At 38.6% G+C, this 22,094-nt stretch overlaps 1 protein-coding gene across 3 annotated transcripts in view; it reads right to left on the bottom strand.

The window, feature by feature from the left end:
* The window catches only part of rin2a (Ras and Rab interactor 2a), a 91,568-nt gene that overhangs the window by 11,920 nt on the left and 57,554 nt on the right, over positions 1-22,094 (bottom strand). For all 3 annotated transcript variants that reach the window (XM_055162991.1, XM_055162992.1, XM_055162993.1), the window contains exons 8-9: positions 11,784-13,124; positions 10,599-10,730 (exon numbers count right to left, since the gene is read on the bottom strand). In XM_055162991.1, coding sequence (XP_055018966.1) covers positions 10,599-10,730; positions 11,784-13,124 — 1,473 coding nt within the window. The remainder of the gene's footprint in view (positions 1-10,598; positions 10,731-11,783; positions 13,125-22,094) is intronic.

Below are 22,094 nucleotides of genomic sequence, written 5' to 3'. Positions count from 1 at the left end.
ATTCTTTCGTTTGTTTTGTTCTCGTAAACAGCCGTATTTCTTTTGATACTAACAGATCATGCATGTCCCTGATTGGTTAATCCACCTGTCAGTCACGCCCATATTCCTCTAAGCGTCTATTGTAGATACACTGGAGGTACAGATTTAGTTGCTATGAATGTTATCTGTGCATGGTCTAATTTTAGCTCCTTTAGTTCCTTGTTGTGTGTGTATTTTCTGAGCAGGGACTTTTGGAGGTTCCTGAATGCACCGCTCTGACCTTCAGCACGCCCAGGAAATGTCTCTGTGATTACCGCATCTTGATCAACACCAGGAATTGTCTCAGATGCCATCACGACACGCTACAATAATATTTACCACTACAGATTTGAAGCAGCTCAAATAAATGCAAATCCAAGTTCAAATGTGGATTTTTGTCGTAATAAAAGGGAGTTCTTGAGTCTAGTCACTAATAGAAATGATCAGGTACAACATTTGTGATTTAGATAAAAGATAGGATTAATGCTATACTGTGGAGCATTCCAGGTAAAGCAAGAGCATCCCCATGGAGACAAGCAGTAAATATAGTAAGTCCCCTACCAGAAACGTAACATCACTTTGGTTGAAAGTTGTAATTCAGCATCTTCCTACATAGAACAAGACTCCACAGAGGCACAGGGAGGGCATCAGACACACACGGACATTTCATAACGTGTTTGTAGAAGTATTTTTCAGACTATAAGTTGCACTTTTTTCATGGTTTGGGTGTTTCCTGCGAGTTCTACTCAAGTGCAATTTATATATTAAAATGTTCACACTGACGAGGTGAGAGGTTCTAGTCTTGTGTGTGAGTATCTGTTGCTCCTGTTCCTCCTGTACCACTGTTACTTCACTCTACTGCACATGTCTCCTGCAGAAAGAGTCTGTATCATGTCAGTCGATCGCACCATTACTTCTGTACCGCTGAACATTTAACAAACTTATAAAGACGACTGAGAAGACTGAACATAAATGCCCCCAAAAAGATAATCATATTTTGCAGATTACAAACTGCAAGTCGTGAAATCTGCAGCTGAAAACAGTAATCGAGCAACAGAAAGAAAGTCTGAAGAAATTTGTGACACCAGGAGGATGCACCATGAAACTTTCCTGAAGTCACTGGATGGATGAACAAAGCCTGGACTTCAGTGACACAGAAACCATCCTGTCGGGATTCAGAAAGACCAGAATAATTCTAACTGGAACTGATGTTGAGTCTGACGACAGCGGACACAGAAGAGTTTGCGTCGCTCTGTTTACCTCTGGAGGTCGAGGCCGAGTTGTTCAGAAGTGACACCGAGGATGAAGAATTGAATGGATTTAGTGATTTGGAGTGAGATGGAGAGTTTGTTAAACTTGTTCTGTTCTGTTGTTTATGTTATATTTATCTGAAGAACTGTTCATATGTGACGTTAACAGTCTGTTGTTCTCTCTTCTACTGTTTTTACTAGAACTAGACTTTCAACATGAAATGTCGGTTTCCGGTTTCTGATTTTATAAAATACTTTTCCCCCAAAAAGTGCCACTTATAGTCCAGTGCGACTCATGTTTTTTACTTCTTCATTCTGCATTTTTTGGCTGGTGCAACTCCAAAAAAAACAGTATATCAGGTTAGTCATTTTGTTTTCAGATTTATTACCTACTTACTAGTTCTGAGACGCTTCATTCTAGTCTAGAGGTCGTTTATTTTAACATAACTTGTCAAGTAAAATGATCTTTCCATTCAGCAAGACCATTTCACTACTTTTAAATAAGTCATTTTCTGATAGATTTAAGTGTTTATATCATAAGCTTTTTTTGCAGTGTGAATAGAACCTCTTTACAGAAATTTCCAGATGTGCTGTTACCACTTAATTGTTTCTCGAACATTTGAACCTCTAAAATCATGAAAGTCCATTCCCTTTTCACAGCAGCGGTCAGACCTGTTTTTCAGCTTTGATTGTTGTGAAAAGCAGAGGCAGAATTTACATCAATAATTAAAAGCTGTTTAGGTTGGAAGCTTTACAATGACAACAAGTCACTAACGGGAAAGCACCGGGACACTTCAACTGATTGATTTCATATTACTGGCATGTATATCCAGATAATTATGGTATAGTGCTATGATTATAGTGGCACGTAGCTTTTCTGGTAGTCATGTCTCTTGTCTCTAGTTGTAATCATGTGTTATTGTCTCCACAGAGAAAGACCAGTTGAAGGTGACTTCTGCGTTTCAAAACCGTTGAAATGGGAGCTGAGCGGGAGTTTACGTCACATACATCACCACCAAAAGTTACTACCTGTCATGCATACCCAATCGAATTCCACACACTTCTGCATCACTGTATGCACACAGATTGTTCAAACAGGCATGAATCACTCCAAATACAACTGCCAGACGGTAAAAGAGAAGGGAAACCACTCGAACATGGCTTAAAGCTCTGAACGCTCTATTTCACACTCTAGGCGTGATTTAATTAGTGCTTATTGCATTTTCTAGAAAAGAGTAAAAGTTCAACATCAAAGAGCTCAGTGCGAGTCTGAACATGGAACCTTCTGGACATGTGGTGGTTTGTATCGTAAAAAAAAAACCTTCAGTAAATCTCTCAGTCCTCTGTGCCTCGGGTTAAAGGGGATCTGTTAGATTTATGTGCTCAGCTGCTTTAAAGTGCAGTTTATGTCCGATGATGATTCAGCTTTTTCTGTCCACGACTCAGCGAAACACAAGTCAAATTTCACTCCAGTCCAGCATCTGGGTCAGAGGGAGGCGGGACTTTGTTTTGGGTCACGTTTTAGGCTGGTTTTAAAAAAAGGGGTATTACGCAAAATCTACTATGGAAGATAATTTGTTTCAGCAGATTTTGAATTTTAAATGCCGTTGAATTTCTCCCTAACTCTGAAAAAACATGTTTGAATTATTCTTATTCTGGATTTTAGATGCTGAAATTTGAAGTGTACATCGTTAAAGTGTTTGAATTTTGAGTGTTGAATACGAGGGTTTGAATATATTTGTGCTGAATATTTAAAAGGTTAATTTTTTATTTAGAATTTTAGAAAAAAAAATTTAAAATACTCCACTCTACTGATTGACTCATTGCTCACGTTGTTGTTCTTTTTTCCTGGTTGAGCCTGGTTGCGTATGCAAAAAAAAAAATAAACTACTGAAATTTAAGATGTTTGTAAAAAAAATAAGACTTGGACAACATAATTTTAAAAAAATTTAAGACCTTTTTAAGACTTTTAAGACCCCGCAGCTGCTCTGGTGCTGAATATTTAAAAGATGATTTTTTTTTTAAATATATATCTAAAAGGTATACTTAAAATTTCAGTAACTAAAATTCACAATAAAAATAATTCAGTTCTTTTTTCAGAGTTAAAAAATTTGAAGTGAGAAATTCAGAGGTATTTAAAATTCAAAATCTGATGGAACAAATGATCTTCCATAATCTACTTTTTGACTTTACTTATTTACTTTATTAACTCACAGGGACGTTGGACTGGAGGGTAAAAGGTAAGGGCCCAGTGCAGGAGGGGCCCTTATAAAGTCTCTAATCTGTCATTTTCACACGAAGAACATGTAATATGGGCCTGTCAATATGATTTGTATCTAAGGCCCAAATTTTGCACTTACACCCCTCATCAAAAACACCCCTGAAGAGGTTTGAGAAGTCACCCATGCATGTTTATGTTTGAATCATCTAGAGATCTCTCCTGGGCTGCAAGAAGATAATTCAAGGCCTTTTCCATCTTGAATAGAAAATATTTAAATTCCAAAATGATAAATAGTTACGGTCATATTTGAAGCTCTACAGTGTTCTTGAAATAGCACGTTTCATGGAGTGTGTTACAGGAAAAGCAGTCTGTCCGGTTGAACTACAGTCGTAAGACGTTGTAAGATGTAGTCGACCGTCTGCAGATAAAAGAATTTAAAATAGCTGCTTCAGACAAGAGCCGAAACGTGAGATTAGATTAGACGTGGAACTGCAGACTCACTGGCCCCAAGTAGTCGTAGTAGAAGTAGCAGTGGTCATTGTAGTAGTAGTAGTAGTAGTAGCATAGTAGTAGTAGTAGTAGTAGTAGTAGTAGCAGTGATAGTTGTAGTAGTAGTAGTAGCAGTAGTAGTTGTAGTAGTAGTAGTAGTAGTAGCAGTAGTGGTGGTAGTTGTAGTAGTAGTAGTAGTAGCAGTGATAGTTGTAGTAGTAGTAGTAGCAGTGATAGTTGTAGTAGTAGTAGTAGTAGCAGTAGTGGTGGTAGTTGTAGTAGTAGTAGTAGTAGTAGCAGTGGTAGTAGTAGTAGTAGTAGTAGCAGTGGTAGTTGTAGTAATAGTAGTAGTAGTAGTAGTAGTAGTAGTAGTAGTAGTAGTAGTAGCAGTGGTAGTTGTAGTAATAGTAGTAGTAGTAGTAGTAGTAGCAGTGGTAGTTGTAGTAGTTTAGTTGTAGTTGTAGTATTAGTAGTAGTTGTAATAGTAGTAGTAGTAGTAGTTGTAGTTGTAATAGTTGTAGTAGTAGTTGTAGTTGTAGTAGTAGTTGTAGTAGTAGTTGTAGTAGCTGTAGTTGTAATAGTTGTAGTAGTAGCAGTGGTAGTTGTAGAGTTGTAGTAGTAGCAGTAGTGGTGGTAGTTGTAGTTGTACTAGTAGTAATAGTAGTTGTAGTAGTTGTAGTGTAGTAGTAGTTGTAGTAGTTGTAGTAGTTGTAGTAGTTGTAGTAGTTGTAGTAGTTGTAGTAGTGTAGTAGCGTGTGTTGGTTGCTCCATGAATCACACACACACTTTGAATGAACAGCTTTGTGTTTGAAATGAAAGAGCGTCGCAAAGATGTGTTTATGTGAGAGAGAGAGAGAGAGAGAGAGAGAGAGAGAGAGAGAGAGAGAGAAAGAGAGGGAGAAGGACGGAGAGAGAGAGAGAACAAGCAGATCTTTCTTCTGTGACCACCGCTCGTCCACACGTAAACATCCTCTGAGGCCCAGCTGAGACGAGCGCCACCAAAACAACAACAACAACGACACTGCACATCTTGGAAAACCACATGTCCTGATTTGGTCCTGGTCCTGGTCCTGGTCCTGGTCTGGTCCTGGTTTGAACCCAGTGTGGTCCTGATGTGGATTAGTCCTGTTCCGGTCCAGGTTTAGTTCCAGTTCAGTCAGAGTATGCAGTATGTGTGTGAGCGCAAAGCCAGGACTAAACCAGGTCTAAACCAGGTCTAAACCAGGACTAAACCAGGTCTAAACCAGGGTCTAAACCAGGACTAAACCAAGTCTAAAACCAGGACTAAACCAGAACTAAAACCAGGACTAAACCAGGACTAAACCAGGTCTAAACCAGGTCTAAAACAGGATTTAACCAGGTCTAAACAGGTCTAAACCAGCACTAAACCCGGATAAACCAGGACTAAAACAGAATTTAATCAGGACCATACCAGGACTAAACCAGGACTAAACCATGCCGTGCCGCCACGAAATATTTGTTGCACATAAAACCGGTCTGTGACTCTTAAAAGGTCGGGGACCATTGTTCTAAAGCACTTTTCTTGCCTTTCAAAATCACTGTATAAATTGCTGCATTGATTCATCTTTCTTTTTATTTTGTTTTTCTAATTGTTGAAATAAATCACATTCTGAAGTTGGTCTGAGTTTTGTTTTGGTCCTAAATTCTCCAAACGGTCTGGATTTTCTATGAAAGTATCTGTTTTTATTGGCCACATGTTGCTCAATAGTAAATTCTTCTTCCTCTTTACTGTCATTCTGTTCACCCTCTTCTCTCTCTTTCAACCCCCCCTTCTTTCTCTCTCCCCTCTCTCCTTTCTCTGTTTTTCTCTTCCTCTCTCGTCTTCCTCCTCTCTCTGACCCACTCAGACACAGATGCGGCTGAACTTTTGCCAAACTCATCTCACTCACATCTTTATAACCCTCTCGTCCAATCAGATCGCGGGGTTCGGGGACGGGCCTCCTCTACTTCCTGTCTCCATTCACGCTTTGTTTACGTCCTGCTCCGAGCCAAAAACACGTCTCTCTGAAGTCCAGCGCTGGAGTAAACAGAGTGAACCACACCTATCACAGTGCCAAATGTGAGTCAAATAAAGAAGTAATTATATGTTACAATGTCGTTTCCTCATCACAAACATACCGGGACTTTTTGTTTTTTTTCAGTCACAGATATTTAACATATTTAGGCTGAGTTCTTAAATGGAAACACCTTGTGATGTCATGTGAAAATGGAAAAAATGCTGCATCAGTGTGTTTTTAAAGTCCATACACCTTCACCTGAATCATTTTGATCATTTCAGCCTGGAATTTCCGATCTCTACTGAACTAAGGCCCCGTCCACACTGGTACGTCCACTCTAGTATGTATTCGAGTTGTCTTCGTTATGGATGCAGTGTTCGTCCACACTAATCCAATTGAAAACGGCTCCAGACACGGAACAATCTGGTGCCTCCAGCTCCCACGAATTCATTTGAGTACGGATCTGTGTGGCACTGTATGGACACCTGACAATGCTGATACTCTGATGTAGGTCTGTGCACCGCGAAGTAATTCACCGCCAAAACACTAAGAGGCTAGAATATCTGTCCATTCATATAATACGTGTGTCTGTGTGTACGACCTGCAGATGTATAATCTCTGAAAAGTTTAACATGAACCATCTCCAACGCAATAGAAGCACAGAACAGACTCACCATCGACAGAACACCCCTCTGTCACAGAAAGAACACTCATATTCCACTAAGTCCTGTCCTTTAGTCCGACAGAAGCTGAACCGCATCAGCGCACAAAAGCGAGAAGTTTTTGGAGAGCTCAGTTTATGCAAATTTGCCATGCGGTTTTAAGTTTTGTTCCTGTAGATAGAGAAAAATCCCGCGTCTTACCTGCAAATTATGAGATTTATTAGGACAAATCGTGAGTTTAGTTTCTGTAAACAAATATGCTCAAAGCTGTGTGGATAGGGAAGGTTTGCAGACACAGAAACGACGTGTCTGGAAGCAAATCCTTTCTGATTCGGTGATACGGTGATTCTGTGATTCGTTTCAGTGTAAATGTAGTCTAAAGCTAAAAGGACCTTTTAACCTGAAAATGACAGCTTCGTGACATCACAAGGTGGAACAGAGCATTTTGAGGATGGAAAATTCCCTTCTAACTAACCATCTAGTCCCACTCTCTTTCCAGCTGTGAGGTCTGGACCAGTTCAAGCAGATCTCCTCCTTCTCTTTTCTAAATAAATCCCTCTTTGCATTCAGTGTTTACACTCCTGAAAACACAAATCTTTAAGTCCTACACACACTCTGCTCCAGCTGCTCCACCAGGTCTAAACTACACTGAGTCTCTGAGTCCACATAAAGACTCTTCTACACTTCTACAGATGTTTGACTTGTTCACAGACAGTTTCAATTATGAGTTAAGAGGTTATGTTTCCCCAAGGGCCAGAACTGAATCCTGACGTGAGGCTGGATCATAGATATGTGTATGTGTGGACTAAGTGAGTGTGACGTCACCCACAGCATTTGGCTGCAGTCAAATGAAGCTCACTGAGGTCTGCAGTTATGGGGTGAATCTGGGTGCATCTTTGGAAATCCAAGCATGAAACCAACGAGCCAATCAGGAACGATACATAGAACTACGGTACATGCATATCTTGACACAGTCCACGTTCAGTTTGGTACGATATATTTCAAATCATTTTGATACCTTCAATAAAAAATAATGGCTAATTCAAGGCTGTGATAAAAGTCTAAAAGTGTTAAATCACTTCTTGTGCAAAGCGAATATGAAACACAAACATTTTAATGAAAAAATTGTCAAAATGTCAAATGTGTCACAAACGAGTTTCCTTCCTCTAAACAAGCAACAAACCTGTAGTGCTGTAACAAAAAAATTGAGTAAAATATACCAAAAAAATACTCTTAGCGATATATCAATACAGCAGTCCACGATATCAATACTGAATCATCATATTAAACGATGCAATATATCAATATTTCAATCTTTTTGCACACCACTACTCTTCATATCTTCATTTAGAGACAATATAGTGAAATAAAAAACACTAGGACCATGCATATATGCACTCTCTGAGCCGGACCAACACAATTATTGATGAAACAAATGCTAATAAGCACATTTCTGTAAAATACAGGGTTCTCTAATCTATTAACTATGCTATAATTATAATAAAAAAACCTGCGGGGGCCAGATTAAAGCACAGGAGAAGTGTGTCCAGAGTCCACGCACAGACACAAGAGGGAAGAGAGAAGGAAGAGTTGGGTTAAGTTAATTTTTACATTTTCGATGTCCTAATCACTATTTCCCCAAAGAGCAAAGCCACACACACACTTCCTCTGAACACGTGAGTTTATATTTAAAGAACTGAATCTGCTGCCTCTGCTCTCAGCACTATGAGCTCATCCTTCCTCTTTATCAATCACATTTTCCACTAGAACTTCATTCAAAATTAGACAAAAGGATCGAAATTCTGCAGCGCTGCACAGATCTGGCCTCAGCTGACCTCTCTTCTTCTCCCTCTCCTATCCCTTCTTCTTCTCTCTCCCAATTAACCTGAACACCCCCCTGCGCTCCTCTCTCATTTTCCCTCCTTCTTTCTCTCCCTCTCTTATCATCTCTCTCTCTCATTTCTCCTTGTATAAATCTCTCTCTCCCTCACTTTGTCCCCTTTTCTCTTCATCTATCTCACTCTCTCTTTCTCCAGGGTTCCCGCTCTTTTTCACTGACCAAATTTCAAAACTTTTCCATGACTTTTTGGTCCATGTATTCCATTCGTTATTTTAAATTTCAATTATGAACGAAATATAGTAAAATGGAAATTATTATTCAATTTCAGTGTCAAAAAAACTAAACAAAACAAAAACATTGATTTCGACTATTTCTAATATTTAATTTAAAGTTTAATGTCTCAGTGACTATTTTAATTTTGATATTTTATTCTCTCTGGTTTATTTGCCCCGGAAGTTCTGCTGCTCAACCAGGGATCTACAAAAACTATTTTTATTATAATTCTATGGTGTCACTGCTACTTGTTTCTCGTCATGGAGTTCAACAATGACTTTTTGAGATGCGAATGTAAACGTGTCACTATAAAAGAAGAAACACGTTTGTCCGCAAAATTGCAGTGATTTTTCAAGTAAGTCCTGCTAGTAGAAGAACTCCTAGGGTAAATAAACCAGAGAGAATTAAATATCCAAATTAAAATAGGCACTGAGACTGTTTTTGATTGGTGTTATTTGAAATAACCTTAAATTAAATACTGGAAATAGAGGTTGAAATCTGTTTTTCTGTTTGACACTAAAATGGAATAATGAAATAACAAACTGTTTTCCCATTTTATTGTTTTTTTCATTCTTAATTGAAATATTCAAAAGAAGGAATGGTACACAGACCTTTTTTCATGACCTAAAGTGAATTTTCCATGACTTTACGGCACCTACATGTGTAGAATTGATCAGACTTTTAGGGCTAAATATGAAATTTTGAACATTCAAAATCCTGTCAGTGCATTTACTGTCGTCTCTTTTAAACAAAAAGCGCAGACGTTCACAAATAATCAGAACAGCCTCATGAGAACTTAACAAAACGCTGGAATTGCATGAAAGAGATACTAAAATTAAATGACTTTTCCAGGATTTCCATGATCGTGAGAACCCTGTTTTTCTTTCTTAGCGTCAATCAACCTCTCCCTAACCTCTTCTTCTCCTCTCTCTCTTTCTCATAGCGGTGAGGTGAGAGCAGGGTCAGTGGAGTAGCAGACCACAAGAGCTCTCCCTCTGTCTCTCCCCTCTTTCCTCTCTCTCTCTCTTCGTGTCTCTCTCCTTCTCTGTTAGTGGTGTGGTGACATCAGGCTGTGTGCAGTAGCAGACCACGAAAGCTTAAACAAACTCCTGACTCTGGTCTTTGTGTTTCACGCTGACGTCAGAAGAGATGCGCTGTCACAAATCACACACTCTGCTCACTGTACACACACATTTCACTGTATCATCTGTGTGTAAGCTTTACTCAAACATCGAATTACAGTAAGACTAGATTACATTTAAAGTCGGATTAAAAATACAGCTGTAATTCTAACACTACTAACTGATTTATTATACACAAAAAAATGTTTGTAATAATAAAGAGATGTATGTATCACACTGTAGAGACTCATCTAAGACTCTCTATCTTCAAAAAAGTCCTGAAAACTCACCTGTTGGAAATAGTTGTTTATTTGTTTCTTTCATTTGTGTTTCTTTTTTTTTAGCCTTCAATTTGCATTTTAATCTGTAAAACGTATTAGTCTGTTTAAAAAGACAAATCTGACGCACTGTGGACACAAAAAAATCTTAAAACTTGAAAAAAAGAAATCGGCAAAATTTTCAACCAATACCATATCTCTACGGCTACCGAAACCAAAAACAAAACAAAATCCAGTAACGTTTCTCAACTTCCTTATTCTCAAAGAATAAGGAATCAGAACAATTTCCAATAAAGTGTCTGTTATTGTCGTTTTCTCACCTACTAAATCATCTTCAAGTTTAAGCACTATAGAACACTTCTGTAATATTATTCTTATTATAAACCAACTGATTAATCTAGAGTAAAGATTCCCCCTCTGGTACTCACCGATCTGGTCCTCTGGGATGAGGCTCTCGATGGGAGGCTCCAGCTCAGAGCTTTGTCTCAGGTAACTCTTCATCTGAGTGAGGAACTGTCTGACCGTCTGCAGCAGCTCAGAGCCGGAATCTAACCCCAGACCTGAGCGCAAACAAAACAGGATGGAGATAAGAAACAGTGCGAGATTAGAGAAGCGGTAAAGGGGAGTAGGAATGTCCTGATTTCAAATTTTATTGAACTAAAAATGATTGCTGCCATGCTCAAACAACAATCATTTCATTCACATTGTGGAATAGATGAGCATTTCTCTCTGTGAGCTAATCAGGAGTGATCTCATAAATGTCAATAGTTAACTCACGATTAATTGCAAATTAATCACACATTTTTGTCCCTTGAATAATCATTTTAATACTCTTATCAACATATATGCTTTGAGGAAATGTTTTTTTTTTTATTGCAATTGTGTTTGTGACTGTTTGTCCCAATGCTGCTGTACTAAGGGTGATAACCAATCACACGCTGCTGTTTGTTTACATGTGGCTAACACTTTAACGGAGAAAATAAGTCCAATGGAAGAAATAAAATAGTGAGACCGATATGAGTCCTGCAGCGATACGATCCTCCGTAAGTTTATGGAGCTCGGAGCAGTGAGAACAACCGGAGGAGAGCCTGCAAAACTTCTGTCTCTGTCCCAGTCCTTACGAAGGTCAGCGCCGATTCACCGCATGTTTTGCAGCGGAGTTTATTTTGTGTTTTCCTTGAATGAATAATCTCAGCGCACCTGACAGGGCTTCTCAGTTTTGTTTTTGTATTGCATCCTGTTTACAGATGGATCCTGTAGTTTTTCTAACGTTACAGCAGTGGCCACAACTTATGAAAAAACTAGTTTGAAATAAAAAAATTGACACCATTAAAATTATTTTGCGGTAACTCAGTAATAACGCAATATTTTTGACAGCACTAATTATTAATTAAGGGACAATCATTTAATTGTATTATTTTTGCATAGTATGAACAATTCTAGGCATTTTGTATTTACTTCAAGTAGGATAACGTCACCGGTGGCTTAGACTCTTCAATACACTTTTTGTTCATTAATTGATAGAAAATGGGAACAAAAAAGAGACTTTTTTTGCCTGAGGTAAAGTATTTCCATGACTTCATTTGTAATACAGATGAATCCAACATCCTCACCTTGCTCTTGGCCTTGGTCTGTTATGTACCCGAGGAAGTCTTGCACCAGTCCTCCGAAGTACGTCGTCTTGTCTCGCGATAGCTCCAGAACTTTCCGTATGGCTCTTTTCTCCGGCGTCAGGAGCGAGTTGAACATTCCGCTCATTTTGCGTAGCTTCCCCTTTAAAGCCTTCTGAATGACCTCCGCGCTCGCACTGGTCTTGCGCTTGGTCCGATGTCCAGGCGGAACCATCGTCAAATCGTGATCTTGTTCCTGATCGCTTTCGAGACTAACCCCAAAGTCCTCCTCATAATCTTCATCGTCGTCGTCGTCGTCCTCCTCCATGCTCGAATACGGAGGCAAAGACAGCGGCAAATGCGTGTTTATCTCCTCCAGAGTTGGTGGATTCGGATCGTGTAAGAGGAATATGGATTGGGGAAAGTCAAGGGAATCGGAAGAATCGGTTGATAGACTCATATCGCTTAAACGCTGCCCTCCCTCTCTAGCGTTTTTCTCGTCTTCTGTACTCCCGCTTTCCTTTCCGCCATCTTGAACCCCACTGTCTTCCTCCTCCTCTTTGCACGTTACGCCTCTCTGCAGCCTCGCCCTCCTTAGAGCTTGTTGGATGACGTGATCTTCCATCGCTAAGTCGCACTGTGCTTCTTCTTGGCTGGACGAAGATGGTGACATTTTGAAACTACGTCTTGGAGAAGAAGATAAAGAACCTAGAGATAACGGGAGAGACGGTTTTGGAATTGTAATGGGCGAGCTGATGCTGAAGATCCTTTTTGGAGGAGAGGTGGATGGACTTATGGTAAGAGATGATCCCAATTTATACAGCAAACTCTTCCGGTCTTCTGATTTCTCCTTTGGCACGGCGATCCAAGGGACCTTTTCCGGCATGCTTCTTGTGCGCGTCACCTGGCCAGAGCGGGAATTCGCAAACCGCGGAGGAGGAGGTCTCGGAGGAGGTGGTGAACGTTGCGAATTAGCGTTGTCCTGAGTATTTTTATCCACTTCGCTTGGAATTACGCGGCTTTCTTCAACGGTAGCATCACTGTCCGATTCTAAGGGTTCTTGTCTTGAGTTGTCATTTTTGTTTTCGCTTTTGCCGCTCAAAACGCCGCCTTCCTGATGGACTTTTATGAACAGCGGGTTGATGAAGCAGAGCGCGCCGTTGGACTGGCAGCACTCCAGCTCAGACGGGGTTCGTGTTTTGATTTTCGGATAGATTAGGGGTGACGAAATTGTTGAAATTGTCGAGAAAGTCGAAGATGTTCTGTTAGTCGGAGGTGGCGGTCGGTCCGGAGCTGAGAATGAGGAACTTTTTCTCTTGCAGACAGACTGAGCATCCCAAAAACCTGAAAGAAACAAAAACAAAATCTATATTAAAATACGTTTTTGTTCATCTGTGTACAGTAAAGAGAGTAGGATTAAAAAAGTATGGAAAATCAGATATTAATCGCTCTTAAAACTAGTATCGAAACTGAACTTGAAATGAAGCTTTCCTGAATGTCTGTGGAATGATCTTGAGCTGTATCAGAACAAGTATAAGAGCCCACAGACAAGTATCCACACATGGACCTCTATGGAACATATCTGGACGACACAACTATGGACACTATGGAACATGTGGATTACACAACATGAAGCTTTTGTCACTTACAGACTTAGTCACCAAAAGAGGAACCAAAGCAAGGAAGAAAATAGTGAGTCCTATTTTTGCCAAATCCCCAAACATAATCAGCGAAATTACCAAATGACCAAATGACCAAACCAAATTTAGCTTTTGATTCTTGCTGTATTTTTTTTTACAATTTAGTCTTACAAGCTGTAAGGTAGGATACACCATTTGTTATGCATAGAATATTCCACAGTCTGGAAGTTTTGTGTTAGTGAAGAAAAGTGAGATACAGGTTTAAAATCATATTGAGGATCATTCCAGGTAGGGTGACCAGATTTTCACAATTAAAAACTGGGACACACCCGGGTTGGGATGGTAGGTATAAATAAAATTGTGAAAAATCGTGTAGCACTGTCCATTCTGTGTATAATCTGAGACAAAATACAAAAGCGCAGTCTTCTGGATTTTGTCTTAACAAATGCAATTTATGCTCTTCTGGTTTGGACCTGGTTTAGACCTGAAATAAACCTAGTTTAGACCTGGATTAGACCTGAAATAGACCTGGTTTAGACCTGAAATAGACCTGGTTTTGACTTGAAATAGACCTGATATAGTCCTGGTTTGGTCCGAGTTTAGCTCATGGTTTTGACATGGTTTAGACCTGATATATTTCTATTTTAACCCTAGATTAGTCCTGGTTTAGACCTGGTTTAGACCTGAAATAGATCTGATGTAGTCTTGGTTTAGTCCTAGTTTAGTCCCGGTTTAGATCAAATTGGTCCAAAATAGGGACACCTGGGACATTTCTTGTATAAACCTGGGACAAATCACTGGTTTTGAATAAATCTGCTGACACAGGCGACACAGGCTCAAAACTGTCCCGAGTAAATAAGGACGTCTGGTCACCCTGATTCCGAGCAAAGCAATAATATTTCAATGGAGATCCCTCTCCAGAAAACTTGTAAAATGCACCTTTCACTTGCCAGTCACAACCTCGTCACTTTAAAGCCATTCACAAACTTTGCACCTTTATAGAAAACAAACAGTTCTCAGTGACATGGCTCATTGGTGAATCAGGTCTTTACTGTTAGCGCCTTATAGGATTAACCCATTCATTCTGTTAGCAACGGCACTAACGCTCTGCTCACATGAAGGCAGGCATGAGTCAGAAATGGCTCAAAATAAACAGGACTTGACTCACACTGACAGACACATATGGCCAATGTATTGCTCAGTTTATGTAACTTTTTTGTTTCATAGTATGGTATAAAACATATCTATCTCAGACACATATTCAATGATCGCTGTGTCTTTAGTGACCAAAAATATACTGAAAAATCAAAGCAGTACAAGCAGCAGGAGATGCTCCACTGATGGTAAATTCTTCTGTCACAGCGTAAGTATCAAACCTCTTACAAACATGTCTTTAATTACACTACACCTGACGGCTACTGGCTCTGTTTCATCCATTTGATTTCTATAGTACATTTTATAAACAAATGAACACACCCATAAACCTTGTCATCCCAAACTACGACTTCAACTACTGCAGTAACATTTAAACACACCAAAGCAAGCAACCTTTAAGAAACTACACAACAAAAATAAATACATGCAAGTATATTTCATGAAGTGAAAAATGTGGTGACTTCAAATGTGTTTTAAAAGTCTCAGTGTACAGTAGAAGAAATGGTTTGACTCGCTGACTAAATCCAAAAATGTATCACTGACTAGTCAACTACTACAATAAGCGTTAGTCACCAAAAGACCAAAATATGACTGAAACTGAAAACTGACTGATCGAAACTCCAGGGTTAACTGTTTTTGTATCCTAGTTAATATTAGTTGAACTTCATTTGGTCCTCCTGTTTCAGTCTCCTTCATTCCAAGTTGGTTAAGATCAATTTTATCTTCAACCTAAAATCTGTTTAAGTCCTGATGTCCTTATTTAATCCACACATTAAACTAAACATCTGATTTTCTTCTTTTTTTAGGGGAAGACGACGTTGGATGGAACGGAGCAACTACTCGGACGATTTTTCTACGACACGGGGGAACCGGGTTTCCAAACGTTTGCGATTTCAGGAGGGAAAGGTGTATCTTTTAAACATGTACGACTGCAGGTGGAGTCCAACTGGGGCAACACGGAATACACCTGTCTGTACAATTTTAAGGTACATGGAACACCTGCGCCCCCTGTCGGCCAAGTCACGACCCCACAACGCTCCTAAGAACGCCCCCACTGCCCCAACCAGCTCCACCCCCAATGCAGTCCCAATCCTCACCCCCATATCCACCCCCATCGTGAATCTGAGCAGTTCCATTGGACTGGAACTACAACATCTGAAAATTGAAAAATAAAAATCATTAAACTGGACCATAATGTTTGTTTTAATTTGTCGGTTAAGTAAAAAATATTGTCAAAGAACTCTAGTGCACTCGCAGATTTACGTGAATGCCAAAGTAAACTGCACTGATTCTATGTCTGTTTATTGAGTCAAATTTCAGTTGAGTAAAGATGAAAAATAAAAAACATGGATAAAAGTTAATTAAACTGGTCATTCTAGCTCGTGTGCATTTCTTTCTCTGTTCATGTCATTACTAATTCACGGTTGTGCCAGTAAGCGATTTAAAAGACATTTTCAAACGTACCTTGCAGAATTTACAGATTTAAGCTTCGAAAATATGCCTAAAAACTGAAAGATAGACAATATTTACACATTCGAAGTAATAAAAAAATTCACAAAACCTACTCTTCCAGTCTCATTTTTAATCAAGACGCAAGATATTTGGCCAAACACATCAAAATCAGAATAGACTATTTGATTTTATGAATATTTTATAAGTCTTTGGTGGTCAAAAGTATCAAAAATCAGATACTTATCGATGCTAAAATGAGTATCGAAACTAGATTCTCATTTGAGCAGGTATCTATACTAAAAAAGTTCTTCAGAATGATCTTGAGCTGTATCAGAACAAGTATAAGCTTCCAAAGAAAGTACTACCATTTGATGTACTACCATTTTCTATTGCATGCAGTTTTTTTTATTATCATCGCAGTATCAGAATCGGTATTGAGTATTGCGTATTTTTTAGTATCGAAATAGAGTTTGAAATTTTATTATCGTGAAAACCTTACTTTGTGCTGAAATATAGTTTCTTAGCAGTTAGATGCCACTGTTTACACTTACAGAATCTCGATAAGTATTTAAAAGTCAACCATTATTTTGATTGAGGATAATAGAGCATTTACTGGTGAACTCCCAGGAACCAATGTCTTTCAAACAAACCAGGACCTGCAGCTGTCCGCCCACATTCACCTTTCATTTAATCTGTACTTAAATGTAATTACAACTTCTGGCAAGGTCACTCCCAGACTCATTCTGCTGGTTTCATGAGGGAATAATCATGACCTACAAAGAGCAAAACTGCAAACAATCGAATATATGCCCAAACCTGCATGCGGTGGGAAATATGTAATACGTTTTCAGCCAGATTAACAAAAGAAAGACCGAGTAAATAGATAAACAAGTCAAGTCTGAGTTCAAGAACCACGCCTCTGCATACAGGCAGGATCCAACAGTGTCCATTATTTCACACAAAGCAAGTGCAGCAATCGCAAAGTAGTATTTAAAGACGTATTTCACTTATAAACCAACTAAATAAACAACTTGTACTTCTAACTATGTGACAAAATAACCAAAATATCGTGATATCGTATCGTCAAAAGTCTCAGAATAATACCTTGGGCCACCACAATATATCGAAATACAAATGTCTCTGCTTAAAATCTCGCTAAAACAGAGGGAACTACACAGACCATGATCCTTTGCTCAGTTTCAGTGCCCATTACATGAAGAAATAACTGTTATAAACACTTAAATCTTCATTCTTTGGATTATGACAGAACCAAAGTCTTGTCAAGGCATTTTAAAAAGAAAAAGTTGTTTATCGCAATAAATATCGTACTGTGAGATGTGTATTGTTAAAATATCATAGTCAGAGATTTGGATATCGTTACATTCCTTACATTTTAGGGTTTGATATTTATAGCGATATTGTAGAGATGTTAACCTCACTGAAGACATGCTACTTTTTTATTTGGTGCCATATTACTGTCATAGTTAAAAGAATTAAGATGAAAAGTTCTTTCTAACACGTCATACTTCATACTGTCTGCTCTGAAACTGAACAAAGGATCAGGATTTAGCTGTTCCTGCAACAAAGCCATGCATTTAATCAGATTATGATTCGATATATAGTGACAGTCCACGATATTACTGTGAGACCTTTGACGATACGACATCACAATATTTTACAGTTTCAAAAAAAAAAAAAAAAAGTATTAAAATCAAAACTGAACTTGGGTTGTCAGTGCCTAAACTTGCAGATAAAGGACACATACAAGTTTGTGACACTTAAAATTTAAATCTTATAGAGTTCCTTTAGCTTTTGAGCAATAGTTAATATCATGTCTGCAACTACGCAATAAAATAAGATGGGGAAATGATTTTAAAGAATAAGCCTAAATGAATTTTTAAATTATGAATTGTACAACTACAGACAATATCGAACAATGAGTCATTTTAAAATTCAGACTATGCAACTTTTCTGGTGGAGGGTCTCATAAAATGTTATTGCTTTGCCAGGAACAGTAAGCCTATAGTAAACATTTTATTGCCAGAAATGTGTAGAGTCAGCATCTTGTCTCCATGGAGAGTGGTAAGTTTAATGAAAGTTTGGAATTTTCAAAACAAAAATAAAAATGAAGCAAGTTTCACTCCACTCCACAAAGCTACTACACAATCTTGTTAACAATTTGCTGAAACTGTGCAACAAAATGCAAAGCTCACACTCAAAACTTTAGCCAGCAACTAAAAATGCTACTTTAAAATACTTCAAAATACTACGCCATAAAGCTTGACAGTACACAGGAGTAGTACTCACATGTTTGAACCTCACTGGGCTCCGTCTCTCTTCCTCTCTTCCTCTCTCTGTCTATCTCTCCGTCCTCGCTCTACGACTGTTTGTTCTGACACTGACTCACGGCAAAAAACTTCCCCAGACTCCGCCTCTCTCATCTCTCTCTCTCTCTCTCTCTCCTCCCCACGCCTCTGCCTGTTGTCTCTCGTCTGAACTCCTTCCAGAGATCTATGATGTCAACGAAATAATAATAAAGGGACTGTACACAATTTTTCCCCCACGTATTTAACCAAAACATGTCCCGCCCCAGTACAGTACAGGTGTATTGTATAATCAGCTCTTGAGGTCAAAATAAGTCCGCTGTGTGCTGTCTGCATCCAATCACAAAGCGTTTTATTGTCTTGAGAATCAGGAAGTGCACAGTTAGCATGCTATTTGTTGGGAGCGTAACTGTGATGTTCAAACTCTGGAAAAGTGCTTATAAATTCATCGTGATGAGTAATTAGGATGGAAGTGAGGAAGAACTTTGGACCACTGCAAACTGTTTCAAATGAACTAGTTCTGTTTTTGAAGTTAGAAAAGAGACAGTAAAGACTATGGGCGTGCAAAAATAATCAAAATATCGATATATTGTATCATTAAATGTGATGATACGGTATCGATATCCCTGACCTGGTTTAGACCTAATTTGGACCTGGTTTAGAACTGGTTTAGACCTGGTTTACATCTTGTTGAGACCTGGGTTAGACCTGGTTTAGATTTGGTTTAGACCTGGTTCAGATCTAATTTAGACATGGTTTAGACATAGTTTAGACCTCATTTATACCTAGTTTTGACCTAGTTTAGATTTGGTATAGACCTGGTGCAGACCTACTTTAGACCTGGTGTAGATCTGGTTTAGACCTGGGTTAGACCTGATTTAGACCTGGTTTAGACCTGGTTTATTCCTAATTTAGACCTGGTTTAGATCTGGTTTAGACCTGGTTTAGACCTGGTTTGGATCAGATTTATACCTAGTCTTGACCTAGTTTTGATGTAGTTTAGACCTGGTTTAGACCTACTTTAGACCTGGTGTAGATCTGGTTTAGACCTGGTTTAGACCTGGTTTAGTCCTAGTTTAGACCTGGTTTAGACCTAGCTTAGACCTGGTTAAATATCGATATATTATATTATTTAATGTGATGATACAGTATTGATATCGTGGGCTGCTGTATCAATATATCCCCAAGAGTATTTTTTGGTATATTTAACTAAATTATTTTGTGACAGCTGCAGTTTTGTTGCTTGTTCAGAGGAACAAAACTCATTTATGCATCACATTTGACATTTCCACTGTTTTGATGACTAAAATGTTTGTGTTTCATGTGAACTTTGCACAAGAAGTGGCTGATTTGAAATATATCGCATCAAACCGAAAGCTCACTTTATCAATATATGTATTGTATCATGACCTATGTATCGAGGTATGTATCATATCGGCAACTTCTTAATGATGTCCAGCCCTAGTAAAGAGAGTAAAAATCAGGTACAGAGCCTTTAAGTTTAGGGTTCAGGAGGTGGACACGGATACATAATGATATAACTTTATTTGTCTCACAGCAGCAAAGGAGAAGGGATAGCATATGTTCAGAATCCATTGTATTTCAGAACATCTTTGTAGTGGTTTAAACTACAGGGTTATAGCAGTTTACACAGAATAAGACCCCATGGAGACACAGGAAGGGCATCTGACACACAGTGACATCTCAGAACATGCTTGTAGAGGTTCAAACTACAGGCCAGCAACTTTTACCACAAAAAATAATAGTAGATAATTTCCTAAATGTGACCAATGTCAATACAGTGTCATTTAACCCCCAAATAGTCACATTTCTTTGTCCAAATTCTGAACTCAACTTTAAACCAAAACCTGACAGAAGATTGGCTCCATTCAAAATAATAAACAACTGGATTAAAATGAAATTAATACAAATATATCATGTTATTCTTCAAATATTCTTTACAACAAGACATGAATAGTCCATCCCTAGAGTATAAAAAACAAAGAGGAGCATTTCTATACACCACCTAATGATGTCATGAGGTGGTGGAGAGTGTTTTGAGTAGGGCTGGGTATCATTAAGAAGTCGCCGATATGATACTTACCTCGATACATAGGTCTCGATGCCATACGTTTTTCGATATAGTGCAGTTTCAATTCAATACGATTCTGTACAATATATTTCAAATCAATTTGATACAGTTGAATGAAAAACAAAGGCTAAATCATGGCTCTGATACTAAAAGTCTTTGTTAAACTACAAAGTCTGTGAAAAACTGTGAAAATGGCAACACAAAATCATTTAGTAAAATAGACCTAAAAATAATCCTGGCGATATATTGATACAGCAACCTACAATATCAATACTGCATCATCAAATTAAAAGATACTATATATATATATCGATATTTCAGTATTTATGTACTGGTTTTGAGTGTTTGATCGAAGGACAGACTAAATAAATAGTATTATAATCCAAACATTCCTGAATAAAACAAAACATTCACAGGTGGACACTTCCTGACACAAGAGCTTTGAAGGAACCTGATAAGAAAAAAATGCAAAGTACAAAAGACTGTTACGGGAATCACACAGCGGCGGTAAATAGCTGCAAGGTGTGTTCACTGTCACTGGGATTTTAGAGACTGCCTGTTAGAAGTAGCAGAGATATGACAATTGCTTTAGATTTTCATTCTGAAATGGAGGTAAATATTAAGTCTATCTTGTTTTCGTTCAGGGAATTTAGTTAGAAACAGATTTGTAGTTGTTTATAATAAAATAAAACCACTTATTTCATCACTAGTCAAAAATGTGTGTGCTGTCTGCAGCTCGTTACAAAAGGTTTTATTGTGCGTTAATCAGTAAGAGTACATTAGCATGCAAGTTGTTAGTGTTACAGTGATGGCAAAATTCAGTTGTGGTCTCAGAAAGTTGTGAGAAGTGCTTATAAACTCATCATGGTGAATAATTCAGATGGTCTGAATGCATAAGGGAAGAACTTTGGAGTTTGGACCACTGCAAACTGTTTCGAATCAACTGGTTCTGTTTAAAATTTTAAGAGCTATAAATCAGTAAGTGTGCCTTTAATAAAGACGTTCATTGATCACAGTCTATTAAATAAAAATAACTCTGAACATGTCACTAACTCGTGGAAACTCCCTCATGCAGACAGTAGTTATGGTTAAGTTTAACTCTGCACCACTCCTATGTCTCTGTGAGAGGTGCAGACCTGCTGCAGACCTGAGTTTAGACCTGCTGCAGACCTGAGTTTAGACCTGCTGCAGACCTGAGTTTAGACCTGCTGCAGAACTGAGTTTAGACCTGCTGCAGACCTGAGTTTAGACCTGCTGCAGACATGAGTTTAGACCTGGGTTAGACCTGAGTTTAGACCTGGGTTAGACCTGAGTTTAGACCTAGTTTAGGCCTGATGCAGGCCTGGTTTAGACCTGGTGCAGACCTGAGTTTAGACATGGTTTAGACCTAGCTTAGACCTGAGTTTAGACCTAGGTTAGACCTGAGTTTAGACCTGAAACCTGGTTTAGACCTGGGTCAGACCTGGGTTAGATCTGGTTTAGACCTGGTTTAGATCTAATTTAGACCTGGTTTAGACCTGATTTATGCCTAGTTTAAACCTGGTTTAGGTCATGGTTTAGATCTGGGTCACTCTCAGAGGAATGTTGTTGAACTGGAGCTCACGGTTGGAGGTAGAGTCCTGTTTGACTGACACAGACTCATATCAGGTTT

The sequence above is a fragment of the Boleophthalmus pectinirostris genome, unplaced genomic scaffold (assembly GCF_026225935.1).
Source record: "Boleophthalmus pectinirostris isolate CB_2022bp ecotype Guang Dong unplaced genomic scaffold, ASM2622593v1 HiC_scaffold_5, whole genome shotgun sequence".
Classification (NCBI taxonomy): domain Eukaryota; kingdom Metazoa; phylum Chordata; class Actinopteri; order Gobiiformes; family Gobiidae; genus Boleophthalmus; species Boleophthalmus pectinirostris.
Note: the sequence above shows the minus strand (reverse complement) of the source record. Positions and strands in the feature narration are given on the sequence as shown.